The sequence below is a fragment of the Ammodytes marinus genome (assembly GCF_949987685.1).
Source record: "Ammodytes marinus genome assembly, chromosome: 5".
NCBI lineage: Eukaryota > Metazoa > Chordata > Actinopteri > Uranoscopiformes > Ammodytidae > Ammodytes > Ammodytes marinus.
In genome coordinates this window covers 7,640,136-7,664,326 of record NC_137234.1, presented here as the reverse complement: position 1 = coordinate 7,664,326, position 24,191 = coordinate 7,640,136, and the positions used below count along the sequence as shown (strand labels likewise).

The 24,191-nt window shown below is 42.1% G+C and overlaps 1 protein-coding gene across 1 annotated transcript in view; it reads right to left on the bottom strand.

The window, feature by feature from the left end:
• tmtc3 (transmembrane O-mannosyltransferase targeting cadherins 3) overlaps window positions 1-24,191 on the bottom strand; it is a 43,531-nt gene that overhangs the window by 16,527 nt on the left and 2,813 nt on the right. Inside the window, exons 4-8 of the mRNA XM_080028568.1 lie at window positions 13,958-14,057; window positions 9,659-9,774; window positions 8,796-8,968; window positions 4,746-4,998; window positions 167-315 (exon numbers count right to left, since the gene is read on the bottom strand). Coding sequence (XP_079884694.1) covers window positions 167-315; window positions 4,746-4,998; window positions 8,796-8,968; window positions 9,659-9,774; window positions 13,958-14,057 — 791 coding nt within the window. The remainder of the gene's footprint in view (window positions 1-166; window positions 316-4,745; window positions 4,999-8,795; window positions 8,969-9,658; window positions 9,775-13,957; window positions 14,058-24,191) is intronic.

The following is a 24,191-nucleotide window of genomic DNA, read 5'->3' as shown; positions in this document are numbered from 1 at the left end:
ACTGGTCAAAAAAAGTCCTCACAACAGAAATTGGGTGTTTGCTTTTCATGTTTTCCTGAGGGACAGGGGCGTGAGTAAATTGTATAATTACACAATAGCCAAAAGATTGCATTAGTATTATTATAACACTCAATGCAGTAACATTATTCCTTGGACAAACACTCACCCTTTATTTGAGATAATCTTGAATCCATGTGCAACCAGAACACAGAAGCCCATACTGGGAACGTACAGCACCCGCTCTGCCACCACGAAACCCACCGGGAAGAACAGGTTGGAGGCCGGAACGAAAGGCAGAACTATAAAAGACAGGGCCTGAAAGAGACAGTTTAATTATTAAAAAAATATTTACGTATCTTTGCACTGTCATTTATTACATGATATGTCATTTAGCAGACGCTGGATAAAAGCGACTTACAACTGGAGCACACATTCATACACTGATAGCAGCAGCTACCACGCAGGGTAGAAGCTAACTATCGGGAGCAATTTAGGGTTCAGTCTCTTGCCCAGGGACACTTGGACATGTGGCAGGGAAACGGGGGATCAAACCACCAAAGTTGCGGTTGTGGGTCGACCACCCTACCCACTGATCTGCACCCCCCCCCCCCCCATTTATGAGTACTGTATCTGTTTTGTGCTGAATAAAGTTCATAATTTATTTTTATTTTTATTATTTCAGTCTGTATGAGCCATCTTATTTCAGTGCACTTGCACCTATGTAGCAAAGTTCTGAGATCTGTATACCCGTATTGTGTGTGCACTGTGTTAGTACATAGCCTAGGCTCTGTAAACGAGCATGTTGCTGGCTACGGTGGGCCCTCTTTCTTTACATCCACATACCAGTTTACAGAGCCTCGGCTGTATATTCACAACAGTTTTTCTTTGAGCACGCACACACAGTACTGACAGGTCATGAGGAAATATTCACTGATTTGAAAAATAGTGATTTTGACAACAAGCGTTCTCCAGAATCGCTGTCTCCACCTTGGATGATTTAAAATCAAAAGGCAAAATGTTCCTAAAAAGATCATATCAGTACAACTTAGAACATATGCATTGCTAATGACAATCATCATGCCTAACTAATCTTTAGCTGTAGCCCTAATGCAGAGCCGGTTGTAAAAGGCAGTGTTCACTTAAACTATTAAATATGCTATAATTCTATTAAATATAACATGCCCCATGTGAGACAGCTGGCAGCATTGCAGTGACGCTAAGTAGGTCGATGTTGTATGATATTGTTGCACAACTATCTTCCAAAATGCTCTTAAAAGACCAGAGTAAACACTACTTAGGTCATAATTCAGTTTATTTTGTGTTGATTTGTGGTGCCCTTTCCTAAACTTGAAGCTAAGAGCAATACTGTTAGGAAGTTTACTGACCTTTCGTGTAAGACAGCCACGGACCAGTTGCACAATTATGCTTATTTGTTTTTGGTGCCACAACGAATTATCCTCACTCATTAATTCCTTACAAACTCAAGTTAGGAGCTTACTTCTTTAAGTCATATAGGGTGTATTCACACATGGAAAGTCCGTTAGTTCACTTGCTTTGGTCCAGACCAAATAGAATTTGGATTTTTTTTTGTTGGTGTGGTCCACTTTCATATTGCCCCTTTTGCAAGTGAACCAGCATTACGAAGCAAAACCACACGTGATCTGAGGTCATTCATTCATTGGACAGACATTCTGGGGTGGAGAGAAGCAGGAAGAACGAAGTAAAAACTGCGAATTTATCATTGATATAATATGGGGTTAAAAATAATAAAAATGCCTACATCTAGCCTATAAATAAAGAAGAAAAACATCAAATTATTGTTGTTTCATATGTTTATAATATGTAGCCCTATGACAATGCCACGTTATGTGGCTTCTAGCCTACGATGTGAAACATAATTTTTACTGTAGCCTACTTCTGCTGCTGGACGCGCGGCTCGCGTGAAGAATAGGCTCAAACTGAAACACAGCTGATTAAGCTGTGTATCAGCTGGGTGTCAGTTCGGCACAGTTCAGCACCAAACTGACACGGGGACAGTATTGACGGTCCCGTTGGGAAGAACAATAAAAACACACACTTCATGCAAAGCGCAGCGTGAACCTGTTGGCACTGTAGGCTACGGGAGACGCTCCTCTCCATCTGATCGCAGATCCGCACGCGTCATTATCAAATGTAATATTTTCGCTCGGGGCTCCCGGTCAAACCACAACTAATCTTCCTAACAATGGCGACAACAACACTTTCCCATAATGTGAAGCTGATGGCGATTTATTAAAAAAGAAAAGAAAGAAAAGGCGCAGTGCTTCCTGCAATTGGGTCGGATCGAGTCCGGCCAAATTCATACCACAAACGAACTGCAGCAGAGTGCGTTTTGAAGCGCATCGAGACCACCTCTTCAGCTGGGTCTCGGAGCGTTTGTTTGGTCCGCCCCCGAGTGCGATTGCTGTATTCACACCTGTCTGAAAGATGCGCACCGAAGGTGGAAGTGCACCTGAGTTCGTTTCAACCGAACTAAACACAGCATGTGTGAATACACCCTAAGTCTCTTGTAATTTCTGTGGAGACTAATATTGTCTATTTTTTTTAGTTGATTTACTTGTATGCTAAAAGAAGAGTAATATCTAAGTAGATTTTTCTTTTAATGACAAAGTTGGTAAGTACAGTACGCTCGAGAATCCTTAGTTTGTCTCAGTTTGTGATTCAACAATGTAGTGCAGCAGCATTCCTCAAATTAATTATACAGGGTTTTTCCTGCATAGAGAAAATGTTGGCGCCCGCCAAAGCGGATTTATCCAGCGCCAAAGGAAAATCAGGAGCGCCAAAATGATAAAGATTGAGAATAAATATAGCTATTTAAAACCTCTCCAAATTCAGCCCAATTTAAGTCATCCTTCTTGAGGGGTTGGACAATAACTTGAATTTAATTTTCGATTACAATTACGGCTTCCCTCAATCATGAAAACAAAATAATCGTTATTAAACTATCATTGTTCCGCAAGCCGGGGCATGCAGGCTTGTAAATGCAGCGAACCCTTTCAGCCAAGCGGTGCGCTTGCTCGGCCCCTCCCTCACCTGATAATTTTGCTATCGGCTGGTCCAGAGAGTAGGAGGGAAATGTTGCGCATTGCCGGGGTGAAAAACTTCTAGATGATGAGAATAAAAGGTAAAACTAATTGTGTAGTCTGAAAACACTTCAGACTCACAACAAACTAAAATAATGTGCAAGATTTGTCACGCGCGGACACGCGAGTAACGTTACATAAGCGACCGCGAGACAGAGACAGAGAGAGAGAAAAAGGTATACGACCTGATCTGCACCTCTAAACATCCCGACCAATTTGTTTATTCACTTTAAGTTGAGTCATAGTGGTCTATGACCAAGCAATCACTGAATAAAAAAAACACAGGAAGTTTAAAGCTCCTTGACTCCTGCCACCACAACTGTCAACACTACAATGCAACTGCCTATCCACCCTGCTCCTTGACATAAATAAATCATGCCCTTACATTTAATGCTATCAAAAGACGTGCCCTATCAACACCATTTACAACTGGTTATTTTTATTTTGACATATTTTTTTATTCAATTATTAAAAATATGTTTCACTTATTTAGCCTATTTCTATTCTCCCTGTTTTCAGTTCAATTAGGCCTTTGTTTAAAGACCAAAGTCATGGTGTTATTAGAAAAAAACCTTGTTAAAAGTAAAATAAATGCATAATGATTAACTGTCTTTAATAATTGTGATAACACAATGTGATTACTCAAAATAATCATGATTATGATTGTTTCTTTCTTCTTGCAATTGCCATGGTTTAGATCAATTAGAAACAATTAGGGCCAGTTTCACAGACATGGATTAAGCTTAGTCCTGGACTAAATGGAATTTTGAATGGAGATTGTCTATTGAAGGTACAATTTAGTCCAGAACTACGCTTAATCCATGTCTGTGAAACCGGCCCATAGGTAGGCCTAGTCATTATTAGTATTTTGACTTCATATCTACAGGTTGTTTATTGTGATTTCATAAGCGTCAGTGAGCTCCATGGTTACGTAGTGATTGACAGGCTGACTGAAATGCTCTTGAGCTGGACAGAAACTCCCCTCTCCTTAACCCCACACCCTCTTAAAATACACAAACGTTTTGCCTTTACTGTTGCACATAGTCGCGACTCCAAAAAAAGTCGGTCAAGTACTGACCCCCCAAAGGCCCATTCTGAGCCAGGAAAAACCCTGATTATATCATCAAAAAAAAGGTAATAAAATCAGTCCTTGGCAAATAATGGACACATTCGAGCATTGGCTAAAATGCTAATCAGATTTTTTTTTAAATTTATTTTTTTTATTTTTTTTTACAGTAGAGATACACATTAAAATCTGTTTCAATTAATTTTGTTTATCAAAGTATTATAAAAGATACAACAATCTCACGTTTTTCAAGCAATGTGCTTTGAGATGGAGCATAGTGCTACTTTTTGTATTCAACGAAAAACAAATGTTGCTAGTGTATGTGAGAGTGTGAGTGTGTGAATTTGTGTGTCTATGTGTGTGTATGAGCGTGCATGTCTGTGGGGGTGGGAGGGTTGGGTTCTTTTAATTTTCTTCTCTTGATTTTCTTTTCTTTTTTGATGATTAGATTTTATCTTAAAACTGAACTTTTTGCAGATCGTACATTTTGAATCAGAGTGTGCTTATCAGTGTGATTCAGTGTGAATATAATAATCTGAACCAAAACGTCCTCTCACCATGATGACGGTCTTGGCGGAGCTGTGTCGGTGGCGCAGGCTGTGGTAAGCTAGCAGGCCCAGTAGAGTGTAGAACGCCAGGGTTGCCAGGTTACGGATGTCTATGAGTGACTCTACCAGAGGGACGGTGCCCATTGTCCAATCACAGCAGAGCTCGGAGGGGTTGAGCAGCAGCCACGCGTTCATAGGGAGCAGGTAGTTGAAAGTCAGCTGTCTAGTGGGAGTGGGACTGACTGCGGCCGGGTTATCAAATCTACAAGAAAAGACGCAGAGAAGAAGAAAGGTTAAAATTGACCAGTATAAAGCATGGGATGGGTTAGTTAAAGCTACTACGAGTAAGTCGGCACGTTGGCGACACCTTTGAACAAAAGCGGTAGTATTTTTACGACGCCAGCTGTTTTCTAGCTCGTGCTGGGAGTCCAAGATTCAAATAATCAGGAAGCAATATGGTGCGTGTCCGTGTGTTGAAAGTGTGAGGGCACCGGACTCTTTTCGGCTTCCAGAGAGTGGTTAGTGACACAGCTTCAACTAATGCCAGTAAGCGCTAAACACACCTGATTGCAATGAGTTGATGCACCTCTCACGTAGCTGAACGAGTCCGTGTCCGTGAGATGGCAGTTAGTTAGTAGTCTATGGATCACGATGAGGTAATGTGTTTATGTTGTTGTAAATAATGACTATTTCAGATGAATAATGGTCATCTGATGATGCTGGTGAGGCAAAGTAAACTGTGTTTTAGTAGGCTACCGCTCATTCATTTAGGAGTAAATACTGCAGTCTAGGTTCGCTCTGTGAAATTGTGTATACGTTGCTTGGCAACGCCCTCCCGCCCGCCTATCACTCTCCCGTTTAGCTTTTCTTCATTGCATTTTCTTTTTTTTCTTTGATGGTTCAGCCCCGTTATCAGTCATTATGACTACAAACAACTGTCTCAAACAAGGCTCCCGCTCCCCTTCCCTCACCTGGAGCCATAGGCTTCTCAATTCACGTTCCTGCGCCACACTGAAATCTGCGACCAATACGGATATGTGACCATAGAGCATGCACGCAACCGAAAATCGGACTGGGTGTACGACCAGATCAAATGCAGTAATAAAAACTATATAAAAACGTCTTTCTTTGCACTGATGGTCTCGTTTGCTGTTAAAGGTAATTTATGATTATGAGAGGAAACATGAGGCTGTTTAAAAGATATATAAATGTTACTCGTTGCCGCTTTAAGCTAAAGTTTAGATACTTTATTAGTCAATGGCTACCAAGATTTTTTTTGTTGTTGCATATTTCCTCTCAAGTTACCACACTTCAGAGGGGGTCAGAACATTTTAGTGACTTAAATGTGGAGTCAGCAATCCTGGAGAACGCTTGTTGTCAAAATCACTTTTTGGAAAAATAAGTGAATATCTCCTCACGATCCACTACCCGTCTATACCGTATGCATGCTCTTCAAGTGTTGACTACACATTAAGGTTTATCTATGACATGAGAAAATTATGATTCAGTCGAATAATAAATGGACTGCAGTGTGTAGCTCCACTCTTTTGCTACCCTTCAAGATGGCTTGGTGCCCCAATTAAAGGGCGACAATAATAGGTATGGCACGGTTTGCTTATTTTGGTTTGTTTTCCAACTTTAGATAGTGGATCGTTAATTAATGTGTGCTGAGCCGCACCGAACCGCTCAGTGGAAAAGTGTCTTCAAAATATAAGCTACAGGGGCGCTCGTGGCACAATGGTCAGAGCGTCGCCCCCCGGGCCCAGGTCCTGCAGCAGACCCGGGTTCGAATCCCGCCCAGGTCAGTTCTCTGCATGTCTTTTCCTCTTTGCCCCATTTCAAACTCTGTCTCTGTAAATTCTGTCAAATAAAAGCAACAGTGGGGGCGCCCTTAGCTCAGTTGGTAGGGCGTCCCCCCCATGGGCCTCGGCCAGCAGCGGACCCGGGTTTGATTCCAGCCCGCGGTCGTTCTCTGCATGTCACTCCCCTCTCTGCCCCATTTCAACTCTGTCTCTACACTATCAATAAAGCATAAAAATGCCAAAAAAATATCTAAAAAAATAAGAAAATAAAAGCAACAAAATGCCAAAAGAAATATATAGGCTACAGTATAAGTGTTATGTGACAGTTTATTGTGTGTTTAGTATTCCTACCAATACCAATAACGCAGGCACTTTTCAAAGACCCCTAAACCTGAATTTCAACATGAAACATCTTGTGGAGCACATGGTCTGTTGGTTGCATTGGGCTCCATGCCAAGTCCGGCTGATACTTTGTCACTAGCAGATGTGTCATGCGAGTGAAAGGAGATCCTGTCATACGATTAATATAAAATACATCTGCAATGATTGCAATCTAGCTGTTTAATTCCCAGCAGGCCAATACATGTCACGTTACACAGCATACAGTAGTTGTTGCCTTGGAGACCTGGTATACTGTATATCTACGATGTCATAATAACTTACTGGTAACATTTGAGGGAGAACAAGATCAAAGCACACCCAGCTTTACTCTTGAAAACTCACTGCCATGTAAAAGGTTTATTGGGAATATTTAATTTTTTCTTTTTAGGACTGAATTTCCTTGAACTCCTAGCAACCTGTTTTCATTCCGAGATCAAGGATTTACAGCTACACACTGACTACAATGCAACTGTACAGCATGCATAGATAAATCATTTTCAGGCAGAATTACTACTAACAGACAGGAATGTCTTGTCGTTTTGAGCAGAAAAGACAACAGATGTAGACCTGGACTTAGAAAAGAAAAGAAAAGAAAAGTGGTCCGATAGTTTTACTACAATGCACTAACTATTGAAGTGCCCTTTAGAAAAAAAATCACACCATTGTATTCGGAGCAATAAAAACTACAGCGACAAGAAGGTTTTAAGTAAACAGTTGAAGCTGTGTTACGTTAGCATGGCTCTGCCCGCCTACCTACTTCCGCTCAAATTTAATTTTCCCTTCAGTAGTCAGTCTGGGGGTGCGGTGAAATTCTCAGTTTTCTCAGGGAAATCTACGGACGTCCAATCAGCGAACAGAGCTAGTGGCTGAGAACAATGACGTCGAAGTCACGCTCCAGTTTCAGTTGAATGCTGCTCCTTTATAATCGGAGCTCGGAGAATTCCGACTTGGTAGTTCAGAGTTCCGACCTGTCTGTGTTCCAGTGCATCTGCTCGCGAAAGTATGGACGCCTACAACCTTTCTCGTCCAAATAACTAAACGTTAGGCTCTAGCAAGTTACCGTTGCCAGGTACCGGTAGATCCATAGAACACAATATGTAGTGAAGTCGGACATTTCCGAGTTCCCTACACACCGTCAGAAGCCGGCTCTTGACACACGTGACGACCAAACGTTATGCGATTGGTTGGCTAATCTAGAGTGGCACTGGACAGATCCAATAGTTTTAAACTTCAACAGACACCCGCCTCCAAGTGAGTGAACGTTTGTCAATTACAGCATTTCCAGACCTTCTGTACAAATGAAATGAAGTACGATGGTCTGGTTGGACCAGGCTAGTGCTACGTAACTATGTAACAGGAAATTTGTGGTCTCTTCATTGACTGCTGTACCATGTCTTAATAATTAGAGGATTGGTTATCCAAGGCTTAGGTTAAGGGTTAGATAGGATATGAAAAGTTTATACTTCTTTCTACTCCTTTTTAGCCATGTCAATCGTGCTTTATTGAATATATTTTCTTTTTTTTAAAGATAATTTTTGGACATTTTTTGCTTTTAATAGACAGATTGGAGAGACAAAGTTGAAATAGGGCATAGAGGAGAGGACATGCAAAGAACTGACCCGGGCGGGGTTCGCACCCGGGTCTGCTGCGGGGCCTTGGCCCGGGGGGGACACCCTACCCGCTGAGCTACGGGCACCCCTTGAATATATTTTCTAATATATATATATATATTTTTTTTTTTACTAATTTATTTGCTTTATTTTTTTGCTTTTCTTGTTTGTTTTATATCATTTTCATATTTCTGGAATAAGTGTATTCATTCATACATAAACATAGGATTAAACTTTACAAAGCTTGTGGGGGTAATGGTGCCTACCTGGTGAATACAGGCAGTTGGGACTGTATGACTTGGACCCGCACTATGACCAGTAGTAAGGTGCTGATGACGAGGACAATGAGCTTCAGTAGAGTCTGTAGGATCGCGTAGGGGAAACCACCTTTCCCCTGCAGGACCTGCCGCAGAGTATCCAACAGCAACGGCAGGGTGAACTGCATAGCAACAGGAGAAAGACAGCAAGAAAGGGTTAACTCAGATTCACAATATAAATTGTTCCTACAATAATGTGTATTATGTCTAATGTGTATTTTGTATTTTGATGCCCCTGTAAAGCACCTTGAGTGGCCTTGTATCTGAATTGTGCTATATAAATATAAACTTGCTTTGCTTTACAAACTTTTAGATTTAATGCTATAGTGCATAATTTATTTTGACACCCTGTGAGGAGTTCTTAGTAATTACAACAACACTGTCGACTGTTTTTAACCGTTATTTATACAGGTAAATCCCATTGAGACCGGAGACTCTTTTTCAAGGGAGACCTGTTCACATTCCCACGTTACCATTCACACACACATTCATAGACCGATAGCAGGCTAAACTATCGGCAGAAATGTGGGATTCAGTGTCTTGCCCAGGGACACTTTGACATGTGGCGCCGGGGCAGGGGATCGAACCATTAACCCTGCAATCCAGTGGACGACCGCCCTACCCACTTCACCACAGTGGACCCAAATATATATAAATATATTACATGTGTACTTTATAACTTAAATGTTCCATTGTGATTTTAGTTTTTGATGTAAACTTGTGCTTGAGATTATTTCTAAAGCCGAAATACCAGCCATGCTTTAATGTTGCATGTGTGATCAATAGAAAAATAAGGAGTTTCAGAGCCTTACCCGTTGTGCAACAAACACTTCGTAGACACAGCAGATGCCGACCACAGTGATTCCCTGCTCCTTACACAGAGTTGCTGCAGCTACCAGAACGACTGTCAGAGCAATGGGAGCCCACACTGAAAAAGGAAGACAGAATATATGTAGATATCAGTCAACCCATACACAACCTTTTACAGTCGTTCGTCCACCATTCTTTTCGGTCTTATTCTTCCGAGAAGAGGCTGTCACATGACACGCGAGAATGAGCGTTTAAGTAGCATTGATAGCAGTATCGTTTGTCCTTTAGCTTATCAATATTGCGGTACTAACCAGTCAGGAGCCTGTACTAATTTAGAGCTGGTTCTCGCTACCTATCCATCCTTGGCAGCCCTTTGTTTTCACACATTCACACATATTTCAGACAATCGTCAACCACACATATTGTCAAGAAAGGCCTCATCCCACCAAACCTCGGCACATGGTGGCTATCAGTCGCTAGTAAAATATACACAATTGAACTTTCATAGACCAATAAAATGCAGCCAAACAGCAAGGTGAAAATAATGGGAGACAGGCATCAACTCCTGTGTTGCCTTCAATGCCTTGTTAGCTGGTGGATGTTGTTAAAGGAATACTTCACCAATACAGAACCGGCGTTCCATCACTATAAAATTGCTATTATAATATAATGAATGATGTTTCTCTTCCCTCATTCTTCCCTTGGCCCAGCTGTCCTATTAGTCCAAACCCTACATTTGTACTAGTGGGATGTCATGTCACACTAGTAAAATGTAGTGTTAGACAGTGAGACCATAAAACCCTCTTTCTGCCTAGGCTAGGATGAAACGATTTCTAAAATGTTTGCACATTCAACCTACATAGGATCTCCGAGTTCAATACACCTTCATATTCCCACCGGTGAAGTAGGTCTTTAATCGCAGGGCATCAGAAGGAAAAGTTAATTAGTTTCCATTTGCACAGCACACTATTTGCCAGTTGTAAAATTCCAAACTCATCCTATAAATGCAATTATGGAAGTTGAAACGAGTAATCACTCTTTATTGGCCAATTATGGGGTATATAAAAAAAACTTGTAAACAAAAACATTTGCCTTTGTGAATGAATTAGAACTGCCTGAATGCACCACACAAGGGTGGCTGTGGCGGAGTGGGTAGGGCGGTCGTCCACTTGAGTGCAGGGTCGGTGGTTCGATCCCCCGCCTACCCGCCACATGTCGAAGTGTCTTTGGGCACCAAACCCTAAATAGGTTCCTGATAGTTAGCTTGCACCCTGCGTGTAGCTGCTGCTATCGGTCTTTGAATGTGTGAATTTGTACAAAAAAAAATTAAACGCTTTGGTTAGGGAAAAGCGCTATACAAGTTGAGTCCATTTACTAGTTCTGGACCATCTCAACAGGGAAGGAAGAGCAATTTTATTTTGAAGATTCAGCCTCTAAATCGGGACTCAGTTTAAAAGAGTTGCCAGTTTGCCAGAGGAAACAGCATTAACAGACACTTGGCAGCGATTTGAACACAAAAACTCGCACAAATAAAAGTTAAGCCAATGTATGAACGAAGTGCTTCAGTGTTAAACAGGTTGAAGCAAGACTATGACACTCTGTGTGTGAGTCATGTCACTGTGTTTGTGTTTAGAGATTATCATCAGGGTGAATTATAAAAAATTCACACAGGTGTTTTATTGACAGCAGGCCTCACCCTCTGACGACTATTTGAGTGCAATTAGAACCAATTACAATTACCAACCACATATGAAACGCTGCAAATACAGGTGTGTCACATAATAACTTAATTGTTTTGTTTCTTTAAGGGTCTTGCCTTGAATACTAAGAACCAGGCAAGACATCTGAGCTGATTTGATGAATTAAAGCTCTAGTGCGTAACTTCTGTTGCCCTTATGAGGAATTCTGAGATATTACAACAACACTGTCGGCGCATCTACATGAGGTAAAGCCTTTGGTGAGTGATCATGCATGGATTTATTACTCTCTTCTGTACGTCCAAGTTTATTTTGGCAGTAGAATCAAGAACTGAAAAATTTCTTGGGCTCTTCTTGCGATTTTTCTGAGCTCCTGCGCCAGTGTCAGAGGGTGGGGGGTGATACCAGTTTGTAAACGTTGCCATGCTGAGAAATACAGAGAGAGTTTTGTGGAGCTGATAGGCTTAATCAACTTTGTGTCAACTCAATTAGCGAAAGGCTTGAATGTATCCGACATTCATTCGTATGAAAAAAGTTACACACTATAGCTTTAAGCATGGTGAACTATCCATCCGGTTTACACAAGCGTCCTTATACACATTGGACTGGTTATTAATAATGAGACCGCAACAATGCATGAGACTATCAAGATCAGTGAATCACATGTCCTTCAGTCACAAGTGGGGAATGGTTGGGTTTGGTTTCCTACCCTGAATGTTTGAAATAATGTCCTAATGGAGAAATTAAAAGCTGACATGACTTAAACACAGTGTATGTTGCACATGCACAAGAGAATAGGGTTGCTGGACGGGTCCCGGGATTTCGGGATTCCCGCGAAATGAATTGGCCACGGGACCCGTCCTCCCGTTTTTTTTATTCTTTTAATTCATTAATATAGTGGCCTTTACTAATAAAATATACTCTCGCCATCATGGCCTTTTCAGAAGGGAGGCTTTTGACGTGTCTGGTAAAACATTTTCAATGACATGCGAGTGGAGAGAGACGCACTACTGTTCTACAGACGTGGCGACAAGCGGCCGCACTAAACTATTGTTACGTCTGTAACGCAGCTATTGACATGCGAGTGGAGAGAGAGAGAGTCCGCAGTTCTACAGACGGAGCGACAAGCGGCCGCACTACAACTAGACTGTCACGTCTGTGCCCCTCTCTCTCACACACACACACACACACACACACACACACACACACACACACACACACACACACACACACACACACACACACACACACACACACACACACACACACACACACACACACACACACACACACACACACACACACACACACACACACACACACACACACACACACACAGCTGAACAGTGTTTTACTTTTCTCTCCTCAATGAGATGGTGATATTCACCATTCTTCTGTATTCAAGTCAAGATTGTATGATGAACATAAAGCAGCCTGTTTCTTTTGCTGCTTTCTCTTGTAGCGACATGAATCTAATGAGATGAAACAGCTGGAGCATCGCTGTTCGCCCCGTTTCTTCCACCAAACACTAAAGTGAAACCTAGACCTAATCCACAAAGTAGACATTTAAACCAAACCAAACTGAATAACTAATCCACTTATTAACTAAACAAATGTTAACAATATGAGTAGATATTTAACAGCAGCGACACAGGGTTGTAAACAAAAGTTGTATCCATGGTTACCGCACGGCGTTTCCTCGCGGAGCCTCCTATCTCCGCCGGTCCATGTCGAGTGCACCTGTAGACAGAACATCTCCTCCCGTCTGAGAACGCCTTTAGATGACTTAACTTTTAATGCCCTTAGTTCATTCTAGAGCTAGCATCCAGTCTGCCCTGGGCTTATGAGGCTATAACGTGCCCAAGAAACTACTCGGCCGAGTAGGCTACGTGGGTACAAAATAAAGTATTAAAAGGGCGCTTCCGGTTAAACGGGAATTCCCAATAGTATCCAGCTGCATCCCCGGAGAACAATACTGAGGCGGGGCGAGAGTACTGAGTCGGGGCGGGAGTACTGAGGCGGGGCGGAAGAAAATACAAATACATTTTGAACGTTATTTAGAAAAATAATATTGTTTTGGCGATTAAGTTCAGGCATCACAGCTGGGTGGTTAGGGTTAGGGCAAGGGGATAGGGAGAGGTTAGAATATAGATAGAACATTAGATTAGCCACGGCGCTAGCTCCACTCGGCTAACGGAACACCGCGGCGGCCATCTTGAGAAGGTCATGTGGTGGCAGATATTGAATGTTGGAATGCTTATTAATGTAATAGGAAACATTGTATTTATCTTGTATTACTCCTGTATGTCTAAGGTTAAATTCCTCAAATGTGTATTGAAGAGTACTCAGACTGTACCTCCCCAATCCCCCCCCCCTCCCTTGGATACCCCCCCTGCAACAGTAAACAGTCTGCCCCGCCTCAGTACTCCCGCCCCGCCTCAGTATTGTTCTCCGGGGCTGCAGCTAGACTCTTCTCGGAATTCCCGGGATCTCCCGGGAGGAGGCTCTTTTTTCCCGGGATTTGAAAAGGGTCAATTCCGGGAATTTTCAGCAACCCTACAAGAGACATACATAATTGAGAGTGCTGTGGTGCCTTAGGCTTACCGATGGAGTTGTCTGAACCGGTTGACCTGGTGTATGCCAGGAAAGCAGCCAGCAGGAAGATTGAAGAGAGCAGTTCAGCTCTGCCGACCACACCTGTTACCTGATGAGGACAAATTTGACATCAGTAAGTACCGTGAATGACCCATCTATTCGGATATGCATTTTAAATCAAACTTTATGTATAGCCTATAGCAGTTTTCATACACAAAAAGACAACAGTAAAATAGCAATGCTCCCGCCAACCATCTCGATCCCCATCGTCAAAACAGAGCAACACATGAGTATTAAAGCCACTATGAGTAACTTTGTCCGTTGGCGGCCCCTTTGGACAAAAGCGGTAGTATTTTTATGACGCCCGCTGTCATAAAGCTGTTTTCTAGCTCGTGCCGGGCGTGCGAGTGTCAAATGGTTAGGGCGCCGCGCAATACAGTGCATGTACATGTGTTGAAAGTGTGAGCGCACGGACTCTTTTCGGCTCCGTGAGAGTGGTTAGTGACTCTGCATCAACTGATGCCAGTCAGTGCCACACACACCTGATTGCAATGAGTAGATGCAGCAGTGTCACCTAACTAGTCTCACGGAGCTGAAAGACTCTGTGTCCTCACAGAAAGCGAATGAACGGCAGTTAGTATGGATCACGATGAGGTAATATGTTTATGTTGTTGTAAATAATGACTATTTCAGATGAATAATGGTCATCTGATGATGGTGAAGCAAAGCAAACTTTGTGTTAGTACCGCTCATTTATTTAGGAGTAAACACTGCAGTCTAGTTTGCTCCCGTTAAATTGTGTATACGTTGCTTGGCAACGTCCTCCTCCCGCCCGTAGCCTATATCACTCTCCCTTTTAGCTTTTCTTCATTGCATTCTTTTTTTTTCTTTGATGGTTCAGCCCCGTTATCAGTCATTATGACGACAAATAACTGTCTCAAACAAGGCTCCCGCTCCCCTTCCCTCACCTGGAGGGATAGGCTTCCCAAATTGCGTTGCTGCGCCACACTGAAATCTGCGACCAATACGAATATGTGACTAGAGCCTGCACGAGCAAACCGAAAATCGGACTGGGTGTGCGACCAGACCAAAAGCAGTACCGGTAGTAATGAGTAGACTCCAGGTGAGCATGCAAGGTGCTCTCCGCTTGGAAATAAAAGTAAAGAAGAAGCAAGGCTTACTTCAGGCACATTCGCTCAAAGCCAACAACAGTTAAGAAGCCTTCAATAGGGAATATGGGGATAAGATTCAAAAAACGACCGGTGTAACGTTCCGTTAATGAGGAATTAGTCGTGGTAAAATATTCACGGACACGGAGTGAGCATTACGCGGTTGGATATACAACTATCTGCTTTGGTGAGTTATTTATATGTATTTAAATTGTAGGACAATCATTTTATATTATTTGCTGCCCTTCTTATTTTAAATGGTGACTTAGGCTATTTTTTTTTTGTTACAACTACAGCCCATGCTTTTTTTCTCCGCACCGCAGACCTACTCGATCGTTTTAAATTGTGGCCCGTCTATTTAATTACTTTCAGTGAGGAAAATGTGTTTTAAACTTGTGGAAAAAAATACTTAATATTATATGGCAACTGTGACTGTTTGACAATAAGCATTGAGCGCTATATTGCGGTGAACCATTGTTCTGCAGACAGATACGTTGCGTTCTAAAAATAGAAAAAAAGTTTAATGAGAAATTGATTGATCCTCGAGGAATGCAAGCGATCACACGAGTAGCGAAAACACTCGTGCCCATCCCTAGTAGCTACTATTACACTAAATGGTAACACTTGAATACGTTATGCAAATAGCCTATGCAACTTGTTAGTTGAAATGTTAATAAATGGGAGCTTCCTCAAGCAGCCATCTCTTTCCCGACAATCCCCTCTGTGCACGAACTCTTACATATGGTAATTAAACATTATAACACCTGCGGCTTATAGGCCAGTGCGGCTTATAGTGCGGAAAATACGGTAATAAAAAACATAAAAACGTCTTTCTTTGCACTGATGGTCTCGTTTTCTGTTAAAGGTAATTTATGACTATCAGAGGAAACATGAGGCTGTTTTAAAGATATTTAAATGTTACTCGTAGCTGCTTTAATGAGTATGTTATAAAAATACTTTAAAATACAAAATTAACAAAAACAGTAACAGGAACTGATTAAAAAAAAGAACTGAGGAAATGCTATCATAGGAAGGATATAATAAAAAAGAGACTATTAAAAGAAATGTAAATAATTAAAATCAATTAGAAACCTAGATGTACAATAAAGTTAGATTCATACCAAAGATCAAGCAAATCAAATCAAATATAAATTGAGTTGGACAAATAGAATTCAATTAGAAGTCAAACTAACAAAAGTTTGCCTTTTAGACATATGAACACTCTCTCCGCTCTCAGAGAGTTACACAGACAAGGCCCGCATTTAAAAAAAGAGAAGAAGAAGAAGAAGAAGAAGAAGAAGAAGAAACTAAAGGTTTTCTCATGGGTCTTAATCCTGGCTTGAGGGGCCAGCTACGGCACAGTGCCCTGAGTCTGCATAGGGCTAAAATAAAATCGGATAAATAGCTTGGGGAACAAGACCATTAAGAGCTTTTAAAACTAATACTATTATTGCGACATCTATTCTGAAGCAGACAGGAAGCCAGTGCAGGGACTTTAAACATTGGTGGGATTTGTGCTCTCTCTTCCTGGTCTATGTGCGATCCGTGCAGATGAAAAATTCTACAGTACATTTTTATGGGGCTATATTTTTATTTGTTTCTAGGGAGACCAGAAAGTAGAGGATTATGGTAATAATCCATTCTTTAAGTGATAAAAAGCACACATTAGGGTCTCTTTACTGGCACCAGAGACACACTCTGAACTTTGGCAACGGCCATTGGACAATAAAACCACGTCATATAATGTGTTCCTTCCTTTCAAGTCTCATTGACGTGTGTGTGGGGAAAACTGTAAATTATTGTAAAACTCGGCCAAAGAAGTTCAATCATGCAATGTTTAAATAAAAACACACCATTACTCATTTTCTGATATGGAAATAACTTTATGAGCATCCGTCAAATTTTAAAAAGCCTCACACCGGGCAGTCCATGTAACTCTCAGCGTGTTGCTCACGCCTGCAATTTAGCCCCTTGAAATCCAGCTGTGCAAACACATCTAAACGCATAAATCACGGCGAGCAGGTAAATCTATGTAAAGCAGCCTCCCTGACAGCAGCAGCGTGTGTCAAGGATGAAGGATGACTGCCCTCGTGTGGATGAAATAACATTCTCACTTCTGAGTTCTTAATTACAAGACATACCTTAAAACCACAGATAAGGTTATGCTAAAGAACGACACAAACACAGTCTGTTGGGTCTGTGTAGCCCTTAAGAGCACACTAAGCAATAACAATAACAATAAATAGCCTAGGCTGTATAGTAACACCAGATTTATTTTTTCCAACACACACAGTATTGACAGGTAGTGGATCATGAGGAGGTATTCACAGATTTTTGAGAAAAAAGTGTTTTTGAAAACAAGGGTTCTCCAGAATAGCTGACTCCACCTTTAGGTGCACACTAAGAAGGTCACCGCTTCATCATAATAGTATAACCCTTCCAGATTCAAACAAGGAAGACTGTCTGCACTACTGCATTAGCACGATTGTGAGGTGGCCAACCTTTTATTAGGCTCCCGGGATCCTAGAAAAATGGGTATGTCCCTTTGCTATGGTCAGTGTTGTTGCTTGATTATTACACAGATTGTCCTCAAACAAGGTAGATAACTGGACCATCTAAACAAGGCCTAGACCTACTTTATGCAATCACTGGTCATGACACACCATCCAGCCACTTGGTTACATAAGATTCATAAAGTCAGGTAGAAGTAAAATTTTTAGGATACAAATTTGAAAAACATGCACTACAAGTGCAGGCTTAACATTAGCCTGTCAGTCCGTAAAAAGCTAGTTCAATAGAATGTGAGAAAAGCTGACTACAGTACACACAGTAGCTGAATTCTGCTGAATTACTAAGACTACCACTCCCATTTGTCTGTGTTTCTGGGGCGCAGCTTTCCACTGAGTGTTTGCGAGTGCCTTTTTTTTTAGAGCCTCAAGATACGGTTGTTGTGGAGTAAGCTAAAACAATTTGTATTTAAAGATTCCCCCGGAGATACTTAATAACTGAAGTCTACATTCCAAAAGATAGATAGCTAGATAACACACAGAGAAAGACATGTGGGGGGGAGGAGGGGACGGGGACGGGACAGAAAAGCCGTCTTTGTTGTACAAACTTTATCATGAAGGGACTTTCAGAGCTCGGAGCATATCTCAAAAAAACAAATGATCCGTTCGGAGAAAAGAGATTCCAGACGTTGATAACGCGGAAGGGCATTCACTGGACTAAAAACTCTAAGGGCTCATTTGTAAAGGCAAATTGTTTCCATTCAAAATAGTCTGAGAGACTCGTCATGGATTAAGAGAACACCACGAGGAAGAGTGGTGCATGCTGTGTAACAGAGCTCTCCATCCTTAAGAAAGCAGAATGTTTTCTTTGTTTTCTACTGTGGTCTGAAGGGGGTGGAGGGGCCTGGCGGTCATCAGTTTAGCTGTGTTGAATAGGATGAATTACAAGTCCTAATTGGGGGAAGAGGCTTTTTTACAGACAGGCATGGTCCGTATAGAAGGGGGATGAGATCGAGTTCAAGTGATAAGCAAAAAAGGTTTACAGTTTCCAATCAAAAAGTAGCTACGAGGAGCTTTCATGTTTTTGGTTGATTCTAGCAGCACCTTTGGACAAAAAAAGGACACCAACAATATGCTATCATGTAGACAGTTTTGCTGACAGGAAATCTTAAGTATTGATCGTGTGCAGAAAGCATGTACACAGCAGATACCTAAAGATGATAAACATGACAACCCTTAAAGAAGCGCCAAAGCTGAGGCACCGTCTCTCTGTGATGATGCCCCACCCCTGCAGACAGAGCTGATGGGCATGTCCGAACAATGTTGCGGCTGTGATCTTATAGCAGTGGTGTATGCAGCAGGAAATTCGCTAATCCTCCTCCCGTATACAGTGAAGAAAAAGTACAGTATGTATATGTACACATGGCTTGCACACAGTGGCCTTTTTTTTTACATGGATTTGGGGCTCAAAAGTATGTTTGCTTATCCCGTTAAGCCATACTTAATTCTGACCTATTAAGTGGTTGTTGCTGTGTAATGCTTGGTTAAACAGTCTGGAGATGGATGCTGCCCGTAAACTAGGATTGACTTGACACGTTTCTTTGTTTGAGACATACCACAAGTAGGACTCAGGGGGCAGGAGAGGTTGGAGTTAATCCTTCTGACACTGGACACGTTGAACTTTTATGCCCTCCCATAAAGTCTACACGTTAAATGAACTCACTTACCCCACAAAGTTAACTTTTTTTAATTCATTTATTTTAGAGGGGGACAGTGCAAATTAATAAAACACATGATCATACATGGGTTAAAAATGAGAGAATTAGCCATAAGGCTTTTTCATCTGTAGTCCCCTGACATCGATGTTAAAAGAAAATACAATTGATTGAATGTGTTCGATGACGTGTCAATTTGGATTTTGTTCACTCTGCACAATTGCACAGCTCCTCTTGTTTTAAATAGACAATAGCACATAATCCTCTCTTGTATTTTATCGTAAATACTATATTTATATTCTTTAAGATGCTTCTTTAACCAATATTTTATAGGTTTATGTTACTTCCATGTTTACTGTGTGCACAGTCTAACCATAGTAAATTCCTTGTGTGCTAGAACGTACCTGGCAATAATACCGATTGAGGTTGAGTGTTTTGCAAACATTATGCAAGATGTAGGCTCAAGTGGATGGTTAAAGTCCTACAGGAGAATGATGCACTTCTGATCGCTTGTGTGGACGATGGCACTGCAATACCAGGTTTCTGCCGCTGACAATGGCCTTATAACTTTACTGCTTCAGCATTTCTCCAACATTGCAACTGGGCTTTACTAATGTTGCCGCTGGGTATCACACATGGTAGGAGCTTAAATTTAGAGAGGGGCATGGCTCTCTCTTAATTTAGGATAAATCAAAGTATTTCCTTTCCTAGAACTGAACGGGTCATAATAAGTTCTCATAAAATGGACAAATTAACTTGAACTAATGAAACAAAGGCATCTCTTCAGTGTTGACCGCATGCTGCACTACCAACTGAAAAATCCAAACCAATAAACAAAACAGTCCATGAATTCAATTAAAAATTAAAAATTAAATGAGTCACACAATGATACCATTTATCAGAATGTTAATAAAGGAGCAAAGGAAAATCTTCAACTTAAAAAAAACAAACAAACAAAGAAATCAGTTAAACATAGCAACAGTTGCTTGTCATGCTCTACTTTTTAACATGTTATTTTCTACTAGGGGTGGGAAAAATAATCGATTCTCCGATGCATCGTGATTCTCTCTCGAATGATTCCGAATCGATTCAGAAAAGTTAATAAAAAAAAAATACTAGTATTCAATACTAGTATTTCCTGCGCCACTGCGCATAAACACCACACAAGTGCGAGTTGTTAAAAGTGGCGACAAAAGGGCTGAGAGCAGCAAACCCATATGACCTGCACTGGCTTTGTGTCTGTTTACATTTTTGTATGAGAGCTGAATTCCAAGCCATACTTTTTGCACAATGTGATGAAATGACATAGAAAATAATAGAATAGAAATCCTATACAGTAGAAACATGATTTACAAGAGTAGAAAGAAAATTAAAGTGAATCGGTTTAGTTTTTACGCACTTCCATATTGTGTTGAAATGCAAGCTGCATTGATTATTGCACTGTTCATAGAAAGTCATATTTGTGACAAGAAAATCTTTTTTCTAATACAATATTAGAGAAGGCAATTCATCTGTTGATTGTATTTAATGATCATCACAAAAGTAGGAAGTGATTAGCAAACTCAGTGTTTCCCCTACCATTATACAGGCCTGGCGGGACCGCCAGGCCAACAGCAGCCTGAGAAAAAAATAAAAAATAAAAATTGATTCCGTAATAATCATTTGCGAGCGTCTGCGCGGCACTGTCGGTCTACCCCTCCTGTGCGCCTGTCTTTACAACCTCTCGTTTGATCATCCCATCAGCTGATCTGTGTATCTGTGTGTCTGCGTGTGTGTCATGGTGTGTGTATGTGTTCTGCGCTTGGCGCGATGCGCGTGTGCATTCGGTGCGCACTTGTTAGACACGGAAGCCAATGAGCAGGAGCATGACTAGCAAGCAAACGTTGAACTAGTGGCGAAAATAAAACCAGCGCGTGCTCTATGGAGATATTAAGGTGCGAACACACCAAACGCGTTGGGCGCGGTGGCCAAAGCGACCAACGCGCCCGATCTGGCGCTTGGTCATTTTGTGTCAAAAAGTGGTTCAACGCGTCCAACGCTTCGCAGCTAGTCTCCCCCCCATATATGTATTCCCCTAATCAACCATGGCTGCGATCAGAACCGACCCGACACAACAGCGATCATGTCCGCACAAAAACAACAACAACACGGCCAACAATTGTGCCAAAAGACAAATAAACAGCAACTGAACGGAACAAATAGCCTTAAAACAGATTCACGCCACTCGGAAATGAACACAAACAGCAAGGCAGCACCATACCAAACACATTTACAGCAGCATTGTGTGCAGGGCAGTAGAAAATAAAGGCAACAAGCCTACATTACCCTACCTGGCTGTGACAGGGGACCGTGGCTGGCGTAGATATAAACACCGGTGCTTCGCTGTACTCGTTGTGAAAGTTCCCCGGACTAAGCCATTATGTTTGGCTTCATTATATGGAGGTGGTGGCCGCACACAACCGGGTGAGTTAACTAATGCTATCCGACCGGCGCTAACTTGGTTTATCGGCTAATGCACAGCCGCACATATTCACTGAATTAACCAGGAAGCCATGGCTGCGATCAGAACCGACCCGACACAACAGCGTGCATGTCCACACAAAAACAACAACAACACGGCCAACAACTGTGCCAAAAGACAAACTGAACAGCACAAATAGCCTAGCATTAAAACAGCATTGCATATTCATGGCAGCTACATAACAAACACAGTTACAGCAGCATCGGTGCACGGCGGCACAACATAAAGGCAAGTAGCCAAAATTACCCTACCTGGCTGTGACAGGGGACCGTGGCTGGCGTAGATCAACACCGGTGCTTCGTGTACTTGTCTTGAAAGTCCCGCGGACAGTCGTCATGTTTGGGTTCATAATATGAGGCGCTAGCCGCCCGCACACAACAGGGTGAGTTAACTAATGCTATACGGCGCTAACTTTGTTTATCGGCTAAAGCACAGCCGCACATATTCACTGAATTAACCAGGAAGTCCATTCTCCTGGTTCACTTTCCCCACGTCTTGTAACCCCGAGCGGCTTCATACAGCACCAGGCAGCCAGCCGTAAATACATTTCCTCCTCGGTGTTTGCCTCTGTGTTGTCCTTCGCCTCCGGTCCTCGTGTCTGTAACGTCGGGTCAAGCTCACCGCTGATTGGCCAACGCGGCTAAACGTCACGCAACGGAGCGTTGAAAGTTCAACTTTTTCATCTCGGGCGGTGACGCTTTGGTGGCACGTTGACGCTTTGGTAACGCGTCCAAAGCGCCGCTTTGCCGCGGCCAATGGATCCTCGCGCCTAAACCAATGGTTCCCTATGCAAAAATAGGATTTTTCAACGCTCCGTTGCGTGACGTTTAGCCGCGTTGGCCAATCAGCGGTGAGCTTGACCCGACGTCACAGACACGAGGACCGGAGGCGGAGGACAACACAGAGGCAAACACCGAGGAGGTAATGTATACGGCTGGCTGCCTGGTGCTGTATGAAGCCGCTCGGGGTTACAAGACGTGGGGAAAGTGAACCAGGAGAATGGGCTTCCTGGTTAATTCATTCACTGATGTGCGGCTGTGCATTAGCCGATAAACCAAGTTAGCGCCGGTCGGATAGCATTAGTTAACTCACCCGGTTGTGTGCGGCCACCACCTCCATATAATGAAGCCAAACATAACGGCTTAGTCCGGGGAACTTTCACAACGAGTACAGCGAAGCACCGGTGTTTATATCTACGCCAGCCACGGTCCCCTGTCACAGCCAGGTAGGGTAATGTAGGCTAGTTGCCTTTATTTTCTACTGCCCTGCACACAATGCTGCTGTAAATGTGTTTGGTATGGTGCTGCCTTGCTGTTTGTGTTCATTTCCGAGTGGCGTGGATCTGTTTTAAGGCTATTTGTTCCGTTCAGTTGCTGTTTATTTGTCTTTTGGCACAATTGTTGGCCGTGTTGTTGTTGTTTTTGTGCGGACATGATCGCTGTTGTGTCGGGTCGGTTCTGATCGTAGCCATGGTTGATTAGGGGAATAAATATATGGGGGGGAGACTAGCTGCGAAGCGACGCGTTGAACCACTTTTTGACACAAAATGACCAAGCGCCAGATCGGGCGCGTTGGTCGCTTTGGCCCAAAGCGCCAACGCGCCCGGTGTGTTCTCAGCTTCAGTAACAGGGACGTTGAACAGGAAAAAGTGCTGAGCAAAACTTAGAAAGTTAAAATCGCTACGTCGCCGTGGCAACACAACCAATCTGTATCAACAGCAGAGACAGCGCTGAAAAAACGGCATGCACTCGTTTCAGTAAGTTTACAGAAGTGCCTCACTGCTACTGCCTTTGGCATTCTTCTCAGAAAAGCATTCATTTATTTTCAGGGGACATATTAATTTATTTATTGTTTTAACTGTTAAGTTATCTTGAAAACAGCAGGCCATAGTAGGCCTACAAGCTTTATTTTTTTGTATTTTCAATGCTAGGCCTACTTTATTTTTATGTTTTAAATTGAGAAATAGGCTAGATGAAATATAATGGTCGGAATAGGGAAGTTGCCTTATGTAGCACACATGTTGATAGGCTAATCATGATGTGTAGCCTATGTTAATTAATTAATTTTCAACAAGGCTATTTGCATAAAAAATAAATAAAAGAAATGTTTCAGTAGGCTAGCTTCAAGGTGAGGTGATTCAGATTATTCCAGAAATGAGTACAAGACAGGACCTGTCTATATTAGATCTTAGTGTTTATTGTTTTTTTTTATTGAAATCCACGTGTTTTTCTTCAATAGTTTACGTGGCTTGTGTCTCCAAATTATTACAGAAAATTGTTATAGGCAGGACATATGACAGTTGTTTACAGAGCACAGAATTAAACAGATTTC